The 20,182-nt window shown below is 45.2% G+C and overlaps 3 protein-coding genes across 3 annotated transcripts; 2 read left to right on the top strand and 1 right to left on the bottom strand.

Moving 5' to 3' along the window:
• Window positions 1-883: 883 nt before the first annotated feature.
• Window positions 884-1,849, top strand: LOC309593152 (olfactory receptor 5AR1-like; the record flags this gene model as incomplete). The annotated part of the gene is made up of 1 exon (XM_082317307.1): window positions 884-1,849. The coding sequence occupies one exon, from the start codon at window positions 884-886 to the stop codon at window positions 1,847-1,849; it is 966 nt and encodes a 321-aa protein (XP_082173433.1).
• Window positions 1,850-5,848: 3,999 nt separating this feature from the next.
• Window positions 5,849-11,886, top strand: LOC309593153 (olfactory receptor 5AR1-like; the record flags this gene model as incomplete). Its single annotated transcript, XM_082317308.1, has 2 exons — window positions 5,849-5,883; window positions 10,905-11,886. Exon 2 carries the CDS (start codon window positions 10,924-10,926, stop codon window positions 11,884-11,886), a length of 963 nt encoding a protein of 320 aa, XP_082173434.1. The 5' UTR covers window positions 5,849-5,883; window positions 10,905-10,923.
• Window positions 11,887-18,799: 6,913 nt separating this feature from the next.
• On the bottom strand, window positions 18,800-19,735 carry LOC309593154 (olfactory receptor 5J3-like; the record flags this gene model as incomplete). The annotated part of the gene is made up of 1 exon (XM_082317309.1): window positions 18,800-19,735. The coding sequence occupies one exon, from the start codon at window positions 19,733-19,735 to the stop codon at window positions 18,800-18,802; it is 936 nt and encodes a 311-aa protein (XP_082173435.1).
• Window positions 19,736-20,182: the final 447 nt, after the last annotated feature.

The following is a 20,182-nucleotide window of genomic DNA, read 5'->3' on the forward strand; positions in this document are numbered from 1 at the left end:
AGCCTTGAATGGCTGCCTCAAACGTAGCTGTCCACCGAGGAAGGGGGTAACGTCAGGCAAGATGGATTCGGTCTTCAGTGTCGGCTCCTGTGTTTCTTTCAATTTGTTTGCAACTCCTTTCTTAACGTTGGCCAAAACAAGTGTGATTTTGTCAGGACAGACACACAGACTTTCCTCCTGCCGTTAGCATGAGCTAGTTCAGGGATGCAGGGCAAGGTCCATGACTACACTGCCCCTGTTTTCTTCTTTGAATTGTTATGTTTGGAATCAGCAAATACATTTTAATGAACTTATCTGCTTTTTAACAAACTGCTTTTCTACCTGGGTTTTTTTTTTTTTTTTTTTGATTTGCGGGTATCTTCCTATTGAGGATTTCTCCTCGGAACTTCACTGTCCAACTTAAATGTCATCCTTAGAAGCTGAGAGCAATTTATTACTCCACTATTTAAGAACAACAGACCAGATAACCAGAATCATCCCCTTATTCCTCCTAGGCACCATGGACACGGATAAGCATTTGAGAAAATTTAACAATAGAACTGAGCAGGAAATATTAAAAAAGATCAGAATGAATAACAAGTTTCTCCTCTTTCCTGGAACAATCTCAGCCACGGAACAAAAGTAATCCCTCTTTGAGACTGCCATTACAGAAGTGCTAAGTGGATAACAACAAGCTTCTCCAGCGAATCGAGTTAAGCACCCAGTTCTTGCATGCTAACAAACAGCTAGGTTTCCAGTAAAACAAAGCAGCACCCAATTTTCTTCTACTGCTTTCCTGCCCGACGTTCCCAGCATCATTATGACTTATTCTTCTATCCAGAGTTGTAACTTATTTGTCATCTTTGATTTTTCTCTCTCTTGAAGATTCAGGTTCATTAAGGGAATGGTCGGAAGAAACAAGACCACTGTCGATGAGTTCATTCTCTTGGGAATCACAGATATTTGGGAGCTGCAGGTCATTCTCTTTGTGCTGTTCCTTCTGATCTGTGTCACCTCATTGGTGGGGAATCTGGGCATGATTGCATTAATCAGGCTTGACTTTCGACTCCACACCCCCATGTACTACTTCCTCTGCCACCTCTCTCTGGTGGATATAGGTAATTCCTCAGCGGTTGCTCCCAAAATGCTAGCGAGCTTCTTTGAAGAAAGGAAAGCCATCTCTCTGCCAGGGTGTGCAGCCCAGATGTACTTTTGTGGAGTCTGCATCATCACCGAGTGTTATCTGCTTGCTGTGATGGCCTATGACCGGTACGTGGCCATCTGTAACCCTCTGCTCTACGTGGCCACCATGTCTCAAAAGGTTTGCGTCCAGCTGGCCGTGGGATCCTACATAGTAGCTACTGTGAATGAAATAGTTCTTGTCAGCTCAGTGTTCAGTTTACACTTCTGTGGCCCTAATGTCATCAATCACTTCTTCTGTGACATTCCTCCGCTCCTGAGACTGTCCTGCTCCAGTACGACTGTCAACGAACACGTGCTTTTTAGCGTTGGTACTTTTATTGCACTCAGCACTTTAGTATTCATTGTTGTCTCTTATGGTTATATCCTTACCACCATCCTGAGGACCCACTCCTCAGAGGGCAGGCACAAATCTTTCTCCACCTGTGCCTCACATTTGACATCAGTCTCAGTTTTTTACGGGACTCTGATCTTCATGTACCTCCGTCCCAGTTCCAGCTACTCCCTGGACCAGGACAAAGTGGTGTCCATTGCCTACACCCTGGTGATTCCCATGCTGAACCCCCTGATCTACAGCCTGAGGAACGTGGAAGTGAAGGATGCTCTCAAGAGACTCCTAGAAAAAGTTCTTGTTTCCTTTAGAAATCAAACTGGTAAAGAGGTGTCATAAACTAAGCAAAATAAACTTGGACATTCTTGAATTTCAGTCTCCGTTTGGCTGCTGACCATTTAAACTAAATACAAAAAGAAGATAGCAATCATGAGCAACCAAGTGCTTGGGTCGTTGCTACAAGATACAGCGAGCCACTGCTTGCTTTCTCCTCTGTCAGGGTGTAGCTGTACTGTCCGATTTTACCCTTAAATCCACTAATTATAGTCAGAGCCTCACGTGCACTGCTTTCCCACATGCCACCCTCTGCTTTAAAGACTTGGTGTTCTTTGTGTCACTCCCTAAGGAGCTGCATTTTTCAGATTGAGAAGCATCCCTCGCGTTATTTAGTTCTTCTGGGAGATCTTCAAGAGGGAATGATGGGGCAAAGAGGAGATCCAGGTCCTCGTGGATGTTTGCTAAGAATAAACCTGGGCTAATGTGTTGGAAACCAGGAACGTGTCCAATTGGCAATGTAGTCTGAGTTTGCAGAAGCCAGGTTTAACATTACTAATGAGCAGTGCTGTTTTAAGATCAAATAAATGAATGCTACATATGTGCATTCCCCAGATAGGGTTCAGCAATCAGACACAGCTTGATGCAATCAATTCTGTGTGACATCTTCATATGACCCTATGCTGATACAGAAAACCCATCTATTTTTAAAAGACAAAACAATAAAATTTGCAAGTCCCAGCTGTGGATTTAAATAGAAAGTGTCATCTACGGCGATGGATCACCACTCACAAATATTTATTCATTAGCAGAACCAATGCCACACCACATCACTGACCACCAGCTGAAGCCCGTAGGAGCAGCAGAGAAAAGGAGAGCTTTTGTCTCAAAAATGCTTGTGGGGAAGCTCTTCCCATGTGCCACACTTAGGAAAAATTGCCTTAGGAGATGCATATTTCACCCCTTTGATAATGAAGTGCTCAGAGACAAGTAAATATAAATCGCCCATTTCCCTGTTAGATACACAAAATGAAGGGCATGAATCTTAGCCGTGCAGAAACTGAGTGGTTCAGACACACCTGCAACACAATGTTCGTCTTAGAACAGATGTTTGGGAGGATGACTAGTCCCTAGCCTGACGTCAAACTCACTGACCAGACCACAAAAAACCCCTGGACATAACAAGTAACAGTGAGGAACTGTCGAATTAGCAGCACCGTGACGGATAGCCAGATTTCATCAGTGGTTAGGAGGGCACCAGAGGTGCTAGAGGTGGGCAGACTTCACAGATGGTTGAAGGGGAAGCGCTGGGCACCCTTTGGGGAGCAGACCCCCACAAGGCCAGCAGCGCCTAGGAACCATACCAGAAACACCACGGATCTAGTTTACCTGGGTATCAGGAATAGCAAAATCAGGTGCGAATGTAGCAAAACTGGAATAAATGTGGGGAAGTGATCAGGGTGGGTCATTTTTTTGGGAGGAGACGATGATGGAAAAACTGAGGTATCATGGCTGATGAGAGAAGAGCAAGGAGCGGACAATGAGAGAAGGGAGGCGTTAAAAGGGGCTGGTGGCCTCTAAGCAGGCTGCTGGGCAGTTTGTTTGTCTGGCCAAGCCCCGTGCTTGACCACCACAGCTGGTCCCATCCTCTTATTAAATCGTATTCGCAATGACGAGCTATGTATTTGTGACTACTTCTGCCAACAACTGGGTTTTAAAGCCTAGAAATTCTTTTGGGGAAGAGATGCGACTACATGCCAGGTATAAGCAATGCAATTATTTCACCATAGTCAGCTGGGACATCAAACCGAATGAAAATTTGCTATCCACGTGGCCACGCAAAGACAGCAGAAAATGCGCACACCTAGTAGAATGAGAGCTCCTAGTCACTTCTGCCATATGTGATAGGTTAGGAACAGAAAGAAAATAGCTTTAAGGAGAGATGGGGCAGAACATCGGAGCCTAGCCCTAAAAACAAGAAGTTTTGTGAAGAAAAAGGAAAGGGGTTTAATATTGGAGATATTCAGGGCTATTTCATACCTGGGCTAGATGGGCTGAGAAGTGTCTTCTTTCAGAGTCCACGGAATTTTAGGAGTAGAGGCATGTTCCTGCAACATATCTGCATGGCTTCTGTCAGGGAGCTGCAAGGGCCAGCTGGTCCCCAAGGGACGGGGAGCGAGGAGCTACGGAGGACCCCAGGGCAGGCAGCACCTCAGTCCTGGGGGACAGACCTGCAGGGGCTGAACACAGCAGGCAGAGCCAGGGACTGGCAACGGGGTCCATCAACAGCCACAGCAGGCAATGACCTCGGTGCAGGGCCCATCCACAGCGTGCCATCAGGAGCAACGGGGTTGGAGACAAAGCTGCAGTCTTCATCTGGGGTCCATCCAGGAGGCAGAAACACAGCTGCAGCCAGACATGCCTACTGTGGAAGGATGGATGGCCCTGGACTGAGCTTAAATGGGGCTTCTGGGCCAGGGGCATGTGTGTGGAGTGGTCCAGGTGAGGCTGGTCAGGGCCATTAAGTCCTATTAGTGCCCTCAAGGCCCTGGCAGCTTCTAGGTGGAGTTGGGAATTAGTAGCAGGAAGGCTGAGTGTTGGCCATCAATTAGCAGAATAATACTAGTGAGAGGGTGAATCTCTGTAAGAGGAGTGATTCTTTTGGAGAAGTCGAGGAACTCATTCAGACTCCGCTGATAAGGGCTGTCCTGTGCCATTTAACCCCTCCTTTTCCTTTCCAAGTTGAAAGAACTAAACACAAACCTCACTTTCTGAATCAGCTGAAATACCCGCTTTACGTGATAGTAGGTTTTCAAGGATCCACAGCTTCCCAAATAGAGGAAATATAGTTTCTAATAGATGAAGATGCAAAGTACTTAAAGGGCGGCTACAAAGAGGACGGAGGTTCTCTCTTCACAAGGAGCCATGTGGAGAAGACAAGGGGCAACAAGTACAGGTTGTACTGGGAGAGCTTTCATCTCAACATAAGATAGAAATTTTTTACAGTAAGAACAATCGTTCACTGAAACAACGTCCCCAGGGACGTGGTAGAGCCCCCATCGCTGGAGGTTTTCAGGATACAATCGGACAGGGTGCTCGACAATCTCATCTAGGTTCCCTTTCCCCCAGAAGGTTGGACCAGTTGGTCTTTCGAGGTCCCTTCCAACCTGGGCTGTTCTATGGGGGTTGTATGAAGTGCCACCAAAATAATAAACACCGCTCCCTGTGCGCGTGCATAGGTATGCGTGTGCAGTCCAAGGGGACCGACAGTTATGTGTTAGTCTTTAATCTCCTTATTCTCCGTGTTTATGTTGGCTCTGTGGATCGCACTGCGCCTAAACAGCTCCCCTCACATATTGTAAAGAAGACTTCCAATGGAAAACAGCCCACTCCGAGGAAACAAGGTACCTTAGCAGAACATCATTAGATTTACTCAGCTGCTTTCTGCAGCAGGAGTCTTGGGTTTGAAGTTTTGAAAGTCCTCGATTCCAAATTTATGATGCTCCATGGGTGTAAGGAAAGTATCTACCATCCCTGCACATAACTTTGGGCAACCTGATCTCGTGAAAGATGTCCCTGCCCGTGGTGGGGGGGTGGACTAGATGATCTTCACAGGTCCCTTCCAACCCACACCATTCTGCGATTCTACAATTCTAGCTTTTGTATACAGAATTTTAAAAAAATACAGAGGAAAGGGAGGAGAGAATGACACTGAAACACTGAATGCTAACTTTTTTTTGATCCCCAAAGTCTTGGGAATTTTAAAGCCAGAACTGTAGCCCAATCCGAATTTCACAACTGGATAGTATTTTTAAAGGAGAAAAAGAAATCATTCACAACCTCTTTTGTGTTGCACATTTTCATATCTGACAGCACCGTACAAAAGGCAGATAGGGAAATCTGCCCTGTTTGCATTGCAAACAGTGAAAAACCACACATTAATAATATATTTGAATTTTGCTTAAGGAAAAAAACCCTTTTTTTTTTTTTTAGAAACGCCTTCTCCACAGCAAATATGGAGAAGTGAGAAAACAGACGAATGTTCACAACTTCACCGTGTTCTTGTGCACCGGTTCTCCATTTTGGCTCGCATACACTTTGTAAGAATACGGGGTGTTCCTATGAGAAGTGAATTATGTCGGTGATTGTCGGAGTGTCTCTGGAAGCACATTAAGCCGTCTGCAACTGGTCTCTATGATTATATTAAACAGTAAAAGTCAACGTCTTTGTCGAGGTTTCAGTTGAAGTTCAATAGCAACAGGCACATGAAATTTTTTTGGAAGGCACATCAGGAATTCCAGGAGTCCTTTATCTTTAGGAATAGATACATGAAAGTGGTTCATTTGCATCCCTCACTGGTTGTATGAGATAAGCCAGCTATGCAAACAGGCGAAGTCTGATTTTCAGTAGCAGATGTGAAGTGCAAATGCACAGATGATGATTAGTATGAGGATTTCGTTGATACAGGGTATTTTTCTTCACTTTATTTGGACTCCCCCATATTTTATTCATTTACAGGGACAGCTGTATACAATTAGAGGGGAACTCATTCCAGAAATTCAGCTTCCCCTCCCGGCATCCTGGTGTAAAGAGCATGTCAGAGAAGACTCAATTTGTAGAGATGTGAGTGAGCAACTGCATGGAAAGACTGGAGATTCTCCTGAAGCAGCAGAATAAAAAAAGATCACCAGCCAGAGCTTGCCAACATTTTTCTGGCTGTTCCAGCTGGCCGCTGGGTGATGGCGCTGCCTGTACTCCCACCCTCCTGTTCCAACAGGGCAGCCCCACCGGTCAGAACATGAGAATAGCTCTGCGGTGCGAGACGAGGCAGCCCAGGGGTATCGATTTCTGACGGCAGCCAGAAATAGATGTTCAGAGAAAGAGTATCAGAAATGGGACGAGTATATTACGATCCTTCCCTGTTAAAATTTTTCCAGCTCTGGCAAAGAAAATCACAGCTGTCTGACCGAGCTCCCTCTTTCTAGTGTTGTAAGCTAGCGGGCACAAGAAAAAAAAAGAACGTCTCGTTTTTGAGGAACACTTATGGATGAGCACCTAGCTCCAGGAGGGGGTTACAGCTGGTGATCTCTCCTCAGAGATGGGTACACCTCTTTATCCTGGCTGAAGATGCTTCTGTTCCTAATGCAAGCAGGTCCAAAGCGAGGTCTCGCTTCCCCTCAGGCCTTCAAAAGTTTGAACGAACCTTTGGCACACCTGATCCAGCACTGGCACCTCATCAAAAATGTGTCCTGGAACAAACCCAGTCACTGAGCCCAGATTTTTGCAGTTCAAACAGCTGAAGTTAAAAAACCCAAACATATTTGGTGAATCCAGTGCAGTTCCCTCTTCTTGAGGTGTCCGTCTTGGGTCCAGGCAGATGGGAAAGAGATGAATACGGTGCTAGGGGAAACTCTCTAGACCACCCATTTCACCACTGCCTTCCCACTCCACCAGCCCTTGGGAAGTCATTTCACCAAATATAGGTATTTATCCTCCTCTTTGCAAACAGGGAGATCAATCGCTCTCCAGAAATGCCGATTCCTCTGAGCTGAATACGGAGGAAGCGTTGTTTCCCTTGTGCTCTGAAAATGGCTATTTTCTGCTGTTAACTATGCAGAAAGTTAGTAGCTTAGACCTAGATAACTAACTTTTGGACATCTGAGGAGGATTTGACCTTATGAGATGTATCAGATTCTGCATCTCCTGATGTCTTCAGACCAAAATTGGAGTATGAGTGTGTTTCTGGATAAAATTTCATCTTTAGACAATCCTCTAAAAATCCCACAAATCCATTAAAATATTTGGCCTCTTAAGATTTGAAGTGCAACATACGGTTCACCAAGTCTTGAACAGGCAATTTTAAAAACTTTTACCAAAACTACAATTGTTTATGACTTAAACACTTAAAATTATACTTGGGCTTGTGCTTACAAGAAGTAATTGCAATGCTCCCTCTGGGACCACTTCCCTTTGGCATTTAAGATTGGTTATGGTGTCTCAAAAGGGAAATTTTGAAATGTGATTTCAATTCCTCCACTACTTTGCTATCACTTTGAATGAGCTAAATCTTTGTAAAGGACTAAGCCACTTGGCATTTATTTCTTACCTACAAATATCCAACATTTCCGGAGACTGGGCAAGGGGTGTCTGCAATTTTCTTTTGTGTATTCTGCTAGCAGTATTCCTGTTATTGGATGAGTTTCAACTTTCTTGCAGGTCGGAACTTTTCAGGTACAGAAAAAACATTCTTTAATTTTACAAATCTTGAACAGAGATATGTCAGCATGATTTCAAGGTAATTTAGTCATATTATATGAGAATTTATATAGGTCCAAGGCATGTTTGCTGATAGCTATGCCATGATAAGATAATGGTTTCTCTGAGAAACCTTTTAACCATGAGCAAAGCATTTAGCTTATTTTTGTCTACTTTTTTTCACCTCTAAAACATAAATTACTCTCATCCTTCGAATGGCTTTGAAATCAAAAGATATAAAGTTCAGAGCTTGTGCTATCAACTAATGTCAATAATATAAGGAGATGATTTTGAGAAGGAGGTAAGTGATCTAGAAGCACAGATCTCAAGTCCGTTGAACTTCTTGTGAGCCACTTGGGTCTCGGATACTCCAAAGTAGAAAACTAAATCCTATAGAGAATCCCACTCTAGTTATTTATACTGTTGTTGTGGTTTAACCCCAGCCGGCAACTGAGCCCCACGCAGCCGCTCGCTCACTCCCCTCTGGTGGGATGGGGGAGAGAACTGGAAGAGTAAAAGTGAGAAAACTGGTGGGTTTTAATAAAGAAATGTCTTAATAAAGACAGTTTAATAGGTAAAGCAAAAGCAGTGCACGCAAGCAAACCAAAACAAGGAATTCATTCACTACTTCTCATCGGCAGGCAGGTGCTCAGCCATCCCCAGGAAAGCAGGGCTCCATCACGCAGAACGGTGACTTGGGAAGACAAACGCCATCACTCCAAACATCCCCCCCTTCCCTCCTTCTTCCCCCAGCTTTACATGCTGAGCATGATGCCATACGGCATGGGATAGCCCTTTGGGCAGCTGGGGTCAGCTGTCCCGGCCGTGCCCCCTCCCAGCTTCTTGTGCCCCCCCCAGGCTCCTCGCTGGTGGCCTTGACTCTGTGTAAGCCCTGCTCAGCAATAACTAAAACTTCCCTGTATTATCAACACTGTTTTCAGCACAAATCCAAACCATAGCCCCACACTAGCTACTATGAAGAAAATTAACTCTGCCCCAGCCAAAACCAGCACAACTGTAGGCAGAGTAAATTTCCCTTCTTGCTCCCAGAGGCTTACAGTTTTCAGATCCTGAAGGATGTTTTTTAATGTGGTATGATATTCATCAAAAACATTACCACAACTGGTTTATTGAAGGCAAAATTTAATTGTTCTTTGCCTATGCCATGTAGTTATGTAAATTATAAATGCCTAAACAGAATCAGAAGTTGACTGTACCTGTTTATGTTGGCACAGGCTTTAAAATGGTTGCGTGTATATGTGCTTCAATGGGAGAAAGATGTCTCTCTTAAGAAAGATGCTGAATTTCATATGATTCAGGTTCTTATAGTTGACATTGTAACTGATAGAGTCCACCTAGTCTAGAGAGTTCATGTCTTGAATCAGAATTGGATTAATCTCATTAAACATCAGGGATCAAACCCATCTCACCGAAATTTAGGTCTTTACATATGAGCTGATTGCCACATTTGCACAGGTGCCAGTGAAAAGCTAGTTGACGCAGTCGATACAAGTCTTCTGCAGCTCTTTTCTCAGATGTGCTTGTCCCGTACAGATGTCTTGGATACCACAGTGTACATAAAATGGCAAGAGGCACGGATGCTTCGGCACCTTAATCCTTCCTTTCAAGTCAGGAGGGATGCATAATTGCTAATTCAGGTTGTGAGAGTCTGCTTGGTCCTTAAAACACAGGATAGGATTCAGTTTCAGGTTAAGGCATCAGATTTAGGCATCTACATATAAACATTTATATGTAAGTTATACATCTAAATTTGTGTCATGAGTGAGGAATAAACCAGGTGTCAAGGTTAAGTCCAGAAGGCTACTCAGGTTCTCGGGAACAGCTGAGACGTTGAGATAGCTAAAGTTATCACCTACTAGCTACTCGGCATCTGAATCGCCCTTTAGAGTCCATTGACTGTATCACCTAGGCATCCAAATAATTTGTTCAGCCGTAGCAGTCTGGTACCACTTGAGACATCCTGGTGTGACCTGTCATTTGTCCAATTTTCATTCCAGAGGAGCGCAAGCCCTCCAACATCCCTGCATCAAATGTGACGGCCGCCTTCAGATGTCTCAGATACCCTACAGCATATCAAGTGACATTTATTAGTGTGTCCCACAGCATTATTAATGTAGGCATTCCGCTACTCTCCTTTTACTGCAGGATCCAGCAACTGTGACCACATACTACTCAGAAATTTAATGTTATGGTAAAGCCTTAAAACATCTTAGACAACACCGTGTAAAGACAGAACATGAACAGTAGGTGCTATAATGATGAGAATGCCGTAAGATCCTAGATATACGTTAAGGTGGTTGGACATATTTAATTTGTTAGGTGTGGTCTGTGTGCTGAATTTGGACTTTATTGCAGGAAAAGGATACAGGTCTATGGATATTTGTCCAAAAGAGCAGATCTGTGTCATAATGAGAGTGTCTGAAGGATTGTTTCACTCCAGAAGTCTGTTTCGTGTTTCTTCCCATGTTAAGAAAGGATATCGAGAACTGGGATTTTAACACATGGTCTTTTGATCTAACATTGAATTTTGATTTTCTAAAGAAGATGGTAACTCTGTTGGGCATTAAAATGTGTATAAATTAGGCATTCTTCTGCTAAATCTGTGTAATTAGGCCACAACCAACATGAACAGGGGTTCAGCTAAATGCACCATGAGAAAACTTTCTCAACATTTTCTCATTTCTCTGGTCATCATAATAGATAATATAAAATGGATGCCATGTTGTGTCTGGTACAGTATTTTCCATGGCAGATTCTCTCCCCTTCAGAGAAAAATATAAGCTCTTGTCACACTTACCTTGCAACACATTTGAGTTGACTTTGTTACTATTTCTTATCTTGACAGTTAAACCACTGGACTAATCATGGCCAGGGAAAACCAAAGCGTAGTGACAGAATTCATCTTTCAAGGCCTTTCCTCCCAGCCAAGGACACAGACTGTTCTTTTCATAGTGTTCCTGGTTTTTTATCTGTTCACAGTTGTTGGGAACATCATGATCGTTACGGTGATCAGAGCTGATTGCCAGTTGCAGTCACCTATGTACTTTTTCCTTGCCAACCTGTCCTTCTTAGATATCGGCTACGTCTCCAGCAACATCCCCCAGATGCTGCTGAACCTCCTGACCAAGAAGAGGACCATCTCCTTCTCTGGATGTGCTGCTCAGATGTATTTCTCTCTGGCTTTTGGCATGGCAGAGTGTGTTCTGCTTGGGGTCATGGCCTATGATCGATATATGGCAATATGTCAGCCCTTGCGCTACACCACTGTCATGAACAGGAAGGTTTGCATTCACATGGTCGTGGCTTCCTGGACCAGCAGCCTGCTGTGCTCCATGGTCATCAACAGCCTCACCTTGCGGCTGCCCTTCTGCGGGCCTGACATCTTGAACCATTACTTCTGCGAAGTGCCAGCAGTGCTGGCCTTGGCCTGTGCCGGCACTGCCCTCATGGAGCTGGTCATCTTCATCTTCAGCATCCTCATAGTCTTCATTCCCTTTCTTCTGATCATCACCTCCTATGCCCATATCCTTTCCACCGTCTTGAAGATTCAATCTGCCCATGTGCAAGCCAAGGCCTTCTCCACCTGTGGATCCCACCTGACGGTGGTAACCATATTCTATGGGACAGCCATCTTCATGTACATGAATCCTAAGTCAAGGCCTCCACAGGACAGGGACAAAGTGGTTGCAGTGTTTTACACCATTGTAGCCCCAATGCTGAACCCCCTCATCTACAGCCTCAGGAACAAGGACATGAAGCGTGCCCTGAGAAGGGCAATGAATAGACCCAAATCCCTGTTTATTCAAAGGCTTTTCCAGGATTGGTAGTATTGCATGAGTTGAAACAATACTCAGATGTGATTATTTCTCTACCTGCAATTATCTGAGACTTATTTTTACAGAGACTGAGCTGAAATCATAAACGTACTTAATTCAACAGCACCTAAACAAAAAGACCTTGCGTAATAACTTTCTAAATAACGTTTGGGATTTGGCCTAAAACCCAGGGGCTAAATAAAGACATTGCGACTTCAGCCTGCCTCACTCTGGCAATTCATTTAAAATAGAAGTGGAAAATGCCAAGAGCATCCTGAGAAGAAGGAAAGAAAGAAGAAAAAAGAAAAAATAGTTACAGAACTGTGAGAAAAATGCATCATATAAAGCTTAAAATGTATTTTGCTTCTGAAGGGTTTTGTAATTAACTTTGGAGCATGCAAACATTGAAGTTAGTTACGTTGCAAACATGAGCTGCTACTGTGATTTCGCTTCGGACCTGAAGATTTCTCAACGTCTGTTATGTTGGTTAGCAAACAAAACTGCCATCTTCTCCAATAAAGGGTGCAGTTGTTTGTAACTAATATTTATCCCCTTGCGCTGTGAGCTTTTGCTCAACCCTGTTTCCATAACCCGCTTTGCTTCCTCTGTAACTGATTTCTGCTCCTCTGAATTCCAACTTCATTTCAGTCCAACTCTGGGTCCTCACGGGCCAAGATCCTTCAATTTTATTTTGTCACGTGGACAGCTGACAGTAGATTATTTTGTTTTCTGATTTGAGTAAGGCGTAATCAGACATGAATATCAGAGGGGTTTTCTTTCTGTAACTCAAAGACAGATCCTTAGGTTTTAAGTAACCCAGGCAAGATGAAGAGTATTTCAGACCTCCTGAACTTACTGACAATTAAACTAACCTTTGTAAAGATGTGCTTTGTACTCACATGCAAAAGAGGTGGTTTTGCTCCCCACCCACTAGGTTTCTCAGTCATGGACGACTGTGCGTCCTCCTTTCTGTGGTGTGGGTTTATCTGTTACTCAGTGTCATTATAGCCAAAATCCGGATGCCGTTGGATGCCATTGTAATTCCAATTTCATATCTGAATCCCCCACTGACTACAGGGGGAGAACACCTCTCCACAGACTGAGCAACCTTCCTTATGTAGACGTTTTTTGGCGACTAAAGTTAGATGGAATAATTCAAGCCTAGAGAAACCCACAGAAAGTCCTTCCCCGGTGGACTTCAAAGTCTAAATAAACCAATGCTTGAAAAGAAAGCAACAACGAATCGCTATGACATCTAAGACATGTACAGCCAAAGCAGGTAGAGCATCTTTAAAGCCAAAATCTTGTCTTTCCCCTCTGATTTTGTGGTCCAAACTGTTCTGCTCCAAGAAATATCCTCCAGCCTTGTCTCTTTTTCCTTCTGCCTGTCAAATAACCGTCACCAGAAGCACCTGAGGGAGGTATCAGGACAACTAGATCTAGCGTATGGAAAGTTATAACAAAGCACGGTGGGACACAGCTGACTTTCTGATCTCTAAAGATGAGAGTCATCTCACATGTTTTTAAAAATCTGGAGTGAAGCATCTAAGTCTAAGCTAGCTCCCAAGGCTGTGAGGTGGTCCGCTGGGCTCCTTGTACAGTGGGCAGAGAAGCTCATCCCACGCTATGGTAGGTGCCTGAGAAAGTACCAGTGAGTTGTCTATAAACGAGGGGAAAAGAATCACGTTCATGAAGTCAGAGCGCTAGACATAAATTGGTTTGCTTGATATCGAGCAGCAATGCAAAACATTCCTTAACCTGGCTGAAGCGGAGGTGGCAAGGCTTCAGAAGGGTACTGAGAGGGCACAGCAGTGGGGTGCGCTAGGCGTACCCCCAGCTGGTTTGCCAGATGCGTGTCTGGAAAGGATACCTCCTTGGTTTCTGAGCTGCGGGAGAAACCTGCTCGTTCACAGCCAGCGTCAGACTGGGGGAAAGCTGTCCGAATTCTACAGCCGTAATAAAGAAAGGCACACCAAATCCAGACTGCTGGCAGGACAAGACGTTGTCTGGCTGATCTGTGTGTGAATGGAAGACTAAGAAAGCAATTCTCACTTTAATATCTTGCATTTTTTTGGAAAAGGGTAGTAATGAGATTGATATGCTTGAATAACGTGCTTGAAAAAATGTAAAATACAAATAAGCTGTTACAGGCATCTGTGATCTGGTGCTTGTTTCTGCCTCTCTGTCTGTCTAGGAAAAGTGGCTTTTAGATACCTGTTTTAAGACGATTCTAACCAAGTAGTTTTTAGACTACCAGAGTTAGGCAGGATGAACTTCAGCTTTTATAACTGCAGCTATGCCTGTAACCTTACAGGTATGCAAAAACTCTCTCCCCACCCCACCCAGCGTGACTGAGGTTTTAACGACACACCTGAAAATGGCAGTTGTCCCAGATACACAAATCTGTAATTATAATTTTGTGGTGTACATTCTTCTTTTCATGTTTGCCAACACAAAACAACCGATCTTAATAGGCAGGATTTGCACTGATGTGGTTTCCTCTGCAAGCTGGCAGAAAGTGGAGTCCCAGCGGAAAGTAAAGGACGTTTTTTTTCAGCAAGATTGGTGCTTCTTGTGCCTGCCTAAGGAAGATCACAGCAGCAACTAGAAAGGTATTTTGAGGGAGATCGGTGCATCCTGACCCTGCCTGGAGGTTGAAGTGTGGAAAATGCAATTAGTGAACAAATGCCAGTCCTTAGCCAGTATCCTGCACACCAGGAGTGAGCTTACACCCGTCCTGCACAGGGAAGGACCAGACTAAGGGGTAGTGTCAGCCCTGGCTCTTTACGCTGCTATCGAGCACCAGCATCTGGAGGTGGCGTTCATGGGTCTGAGCCCAGAAACCCACCCCAGAGAGAGAGGTCTGGGCTCTCCTGTGGCTCAGAGCAGGGCACATGGCCCCAGCTGTGGCTCTTGCCCTCCGAGCAAGGGCAGGGATTGTTGTATCTTCAACTACTCCCTTACTCTTATGCCATGTAAGATATAAAACATATGAGGACAAACTCCTTGCTTGGGTTTTTGGGCAGATCGCTGTCCCCTGGGGGAAGATCACATGCCAGATGTCTGTCCCTACTGCTATGTGCCACCTTTGAGGGTGGCCAGGGGAAAGGTTTGGGTCCGACGTCTGGCACAGGTCCTTGCTGGGGTAGGACGTATTGCCACTTTGGTGAACGACTCATTCTTCACAGCCCCAGCAGCGACGTGCTACGCTGGCGGATATTCCTGCTGCTCAGCACCATCCCAAGACTCTCCAGCCACCTACCAGGAGCATTAGCCTTGAATTATGCCAGCTGAGCTAGCCCAGAATTGAGCTTGGACTTGGTGGGTTATGTACTGGAGAAGTCTGCATCTCCTGCAGAGCCTCTTGGCATAGTGTAGGTGAACCCTGGGATAGATGAAGCCTTTAGCAGGTAAATACAAAGATAAATATAAAGATATTTAGTGCAAAGTAAGCCAGAAAAGGGGAAGTGTAGCCAGATCCACACACCAGCCTTTTCCTAGGCCAGCCCAGGTTCCCACCACACCTAGAGGACTCTTTACTTTTTAAAAATATTCTTTGCATGAATGAAAGATAGGAAAGATAAGGCAAAGATAAAGTATCTGATTAGCAAAGGCAAACAAATGCATATGAACTGTACATGTAGGGAGAACAGGAGAGTTCTTAAGCCTTAACGAGACTAAAGAGGCCTTGTCTAGCAGTGAGCGGAGGCAATAGTCATAGCATGACCCACTGGAAGCCTCTCAAAGGCCTGAACTCCAACATCATCTAAGTTGTTAAATCTATTTCCATCACAAACTACACTACTCCCCTTCCCAAAACAAGGAACTCCCCCTGGGGGCCAGCCACCCAGGAGTCACCAGCTTAACAAGCCCTTCTGGGCATCGTGAAGAAGCCCCTAATGATCTTGAAACCTTCTTAGACAGCTCATAGTAAAGGTACCTCATTCCTCCTAACAAGCCCCTGGGGGACAACTTCACAGACACTAGGGAGAAGGAAACTTTCCTCTTTGTTAAAGGCAATGAGCACTTCTAAAGCAGTTTAGTTTGTCACAACTACTCCACACCCTGAAGTTGGTGGTTGGAGGGTTTATGGGTTGGCATACACCTCTCCAGTCCTCCACTCAGTTGGTACAGAAGTTACCACTGGAGTTTGAAGGATAACAGGTCTGTGCATCACACCACCAGCAGCAGAGAGAGCAGCTGCCCCTGGCCAACAACTTCTGGTTGGCAGAAGTCACTCAGCAGCTTGCTTGGGACATCACAAGGGGTCCATCAACAGCCACAGCCATGGCAGATGACGAACCAGATTCAGGGTTCATCCAGGGGGTCCAGTGAGAAGCAAAAGGAGATGTGGCTGGAGACAAAATACAATGTACGTACATTTTCCCATCCCGGAATAAAACTATCTACAGCAAAGGTCCAAGGTCCGTCCAGGGGACAGATGTAGCCAGGCACACCTACAATGTGGTGTAGGGAAGGCCTGAAGGCACACTTAAGTGGGGGGTCCTTGTCCATGGAAGGGGGTGAGTGTGCATGTGGTGGGGCAAGAAAACACCAGATGAGGTTGATCAGGGCCACTACGACCTATTGTTGCCATCAGGGTCCTGACCCACATGAACTACCCCAGTTCATGGATGCTAACCATGCTGGTGGTTCTCGGTTGCTTTCTGCTGCCTGAGGGGCTGAAGTTTGTGAGGTGGTCTCCGTAGCCAGCTCTGTCAGTAAAGCCACGGTTTGATCTGCAGCCGTCCAAGGCTCATCCCGGTGCTTACCCTCCATCTCCTTCCACTGCACAAGTCAAAGCACAGTCCTGTCTGCTGCTGCGTTGCAGCCTCGCATCTCCCTGAGACACGCTGCTGCTTAAAAACAATTCACTTCGAGAGGGTATTGAATAACATTAATACGCTAAAAATGCTAAATGTTGTGAAAGATGCTATCAGTCCTAGTGAATTCACTGTTCACGCAGGCCAACGTCTTGGCAGGCTTGGGGAGTTTGTAACCTCTCACTTCAGGCTGGGGAAGGGGACATTAGCACCTTACTTCTCTTAAGGGAACCTCTTGGAATCGAGCGCTTGCCTGAATCACCAGTGGGGTGGTGCAAGGCGTGAGCTCCTCGATGCGACCTGGAGCGAGCCCGTGTGAGCACGGGGAGAGTCGAGAAACACCGAGCGCCATGCGGGGGTCTGCACCCTCAGGGGAGTCTCGCGTGAGGAGAGGCTAAGCAATAGGATGGCTGATGAAATTCAGCATATCTATACATAAAGCAATGCAGGGGGAAAATAAAAAGCATTAACTTCAGGTCAAACCCCCAGGTTTTGTACTTGATCACCGTTTCATATTCTGCGCTGAACTAAGCAAATGGAAAAAGTGCCTCTGGCTCTTAACATAATCTAGAGAGGAAAACTTATTTTAAGGAAAGACTCAAAATGAATTTGAATAGGTCGTTTGATGTGTTCTTTACTTATATAGAAAACTATATTCAGTTCAAGGATATGAAGTTATACAGTTACTATCCTGGAGGCTAGTGGTGGTCAACAAATAATGCCACATTTTATGATTCAGCCTAAAAATATTCAGATATATAACATACGTTTGTTCAGAATTAATAAAACTTTATATTTTATCGTGGCTTTTAAAGTATTCTCCATATAGTACTGCACATTCAAATTCACGCTCACTCAGCGTATGCACCAAGCATTCTGGAAATATGGTTTGCAGTCAGACTGCTTAACAAAAATGGAAAACAGAAACAAATAGTTCTTGTTAACCAAAAAAGAGTGATGGCTCTAAGTAGCTGCAAATATTTTGAATTGAATTCCGGCTACTACACCCTCAGCAAGGTCATAGATGATACAGACTTGGGAGGAATGGCTGGTCCACCAAATGGATGTGCTGCCATTCAGAGAGACCTGGAAAGGCCGGAGAAACGGGTCGAGAGGAACCTCATGGAGTTCAACAAAGGGAAACGCCAAGTCCTGCACCTGGGGAGCAATAACCCCAGGCACCAGTAAAGGCTGGAGCGTGACCAGCTGGAAAGCAGCTCGGCGACGAAGGGCCTGGGTGTCCAGTGGGACACCAGGCTGACCATGAGGCAGCCCTTGCGGCAAAGACGGTCAAAAGCCTTCTAGGCTGCATTAGGAAAAGCATTGCCAGCAGGTCAAGTCAGGGAGACCACACCTGGGGTGCTATGTCCAGGTCTCGGCTTCTCCGTGCAAGAGAGACAAGGACATGATGGAAGAGGAGCAGTGAAGGGGATTAAGGACTAGAACTTCTCATACCAGGAGAGAGCTCAGATAGTTCAGCCTGGAGAAGAGAAGGCTCAGCGGGGAATCTTGTCACTGTGTGTAAATGCCTGTTGGGGGGGGTAAAGAAAACAGAACCAGACTCTTCTCAGTGGCGCCCAGTGGGAAGATAAATTGAAATACAGGGAGTTCCATGTAAACATAAGACAAAGCTTTATTCCTATAAGGGTGGTCAAGCGCTGAAAGACCAGAAAGGTTGTGGGGTCTGCATCCTTTATTTGTCCAATAAAGATATTCAACACCTGAGTGGACACATTCCTCGGCAGCCTCTCTGGTTGACCTGGCTTTGAGCAGGTGGTTGTACTAGGTGATCTCCAGAGGTCCCATCAAACTTCAGCTATCCTATGATTCTGTGTGAAGATCCAGATCGTCACCATCTCTGGCTCATAGACATACCTTTTTCCTTGATTATTGCATGGGAAGTAGAGTAACTGGGCGAGAAGTTTGTACCTGAGACAAGACTGATGTAGCTATGGTAGTGGGCACAGTTTGAGAGCAGACTAATTAATTTTTCAACCCTAACATATGAGGTGCCAAATGGTTTTGAAGGCAACAGAGACCTGCATGAAACATTCTCCTTAGAGAGAGAAAAAAAGGAAAATAATATAACATCAGATTGTCTTTCAGAAGTGAAGCTTCCTCCTGATAAAACTGGTCAGGGCATGCTTCACCTCCTTGTTTCTCAGGCTGTAAATCACAGGGTTCAGCATGGGGACTATAATGGTGTAAAAGACGGATGCGATTTTCTTGCTCTCCAGTGAGTTTGATGAACTGGGTTGCATGTAATTAAAAGTAGCAGACACATAGAAAATGATGACGGCTGCCAGGTGGGAGGCGCAGGTGGAGCAGGCTTTGCGCCTGTCTGCAGCAGAGCCCATCCTGCCCACGGCCACCATGATGCAGGCGTAGGAGGCAAGGATGAGCAGGTTGGTGGTTATCATGTTGAAACCCACAAACGCAAACATTAAACCCTCATTGAGGCGCGTGTCGGTGGAGGCGGCAACAAACAGCGGTGGCCCGTCGCAGTAGAAGTTGTTGATGACCGGGAGGCCACAGAAGGACAGCTGGAGCAGGGCGCTTGTGTGCACGATGGCATTCAGCAACCCTGCAAGGTAGGACACAGCGACCAGGCTCACGCAGATGCCAGGAGACATGACAGCCTCGTAGAGCAGGGGCTTGGAGATGGCCACGTACCGGTCATAGGCCATGGCAGCCAGCAGGTAAATCTCAGCTGTGGCAAAAATAGCATAGAAATAAAACTGCATGAGGCAGCCAGCAAAAGAAATGGTTTTGGGTTTTGTTGGAAGGTTCAGCAGCATTTTGGGGCTGATGGTGGAGGAGTAGCAAATGTCTAAGAAGGACAAGTTACCGAGGAAAAAGTACATGGGGGTGTGAAGCTGGGGGCTGACCCTGATCAGGGCGATCAGGCCGAGGTTTCCCGCTAACGTCAGCGCGTAGGTGCCCAGGAAGAGCGTGAAGAGGACGGGCTTCAGTTGTGGGTGCTCTGTGAGTCCCGAGAAGGTGAACTGGGTCACCTCGGTGCAGTTCTCATCAGCCATTTTTGCATCACTGCAGAAAGACGTGGAGGGAAGAGGGTGAAAAATTTCCTGATGCAATTTCCAGTTCATAAACATCAATGTAAAAAGTTGACAGTCATTGAATTTGAATGGAAAAGAAAAAAATGTAAGAACTGCTGATTTTTTTCTTGCAATGACAGTGCCATCTCTAGAAGAAACATCAGCAGTTCTTATAAGGTTTTTTTTCCTTAAGTCCTTAACAGAAAGCAGTTTGTCACAACCTCTCCTTTGACCTATGATTCTTTTCCAGTTTCAAGTCCCATATCTGCACAAGGATTTTTTGGGGGCACATGAAGTGTTTCATAAATAACCTGTCCACAGTCGCAATCATGTAACCTTGTTCACACTGACAATTTTTCCTGTATTTCAAACACCTAGGTTATTTCAAACATCTTAAGGCTACAGTTAATACAAGGTCCCATCACAAAG

The sequence above is a fragment of the Platalea leucorodia genome, assembly GCF_965183815.1.
Source record: "Platalea leucorodia genome assembly, chromosome: 7".
Classification (NCBI taxonomy): Eukaryota; Metazoa; Chordata; class Aves; order Pelecaniformes; family Threskiornithidae; genus Platalea; species Platalea leucorodia.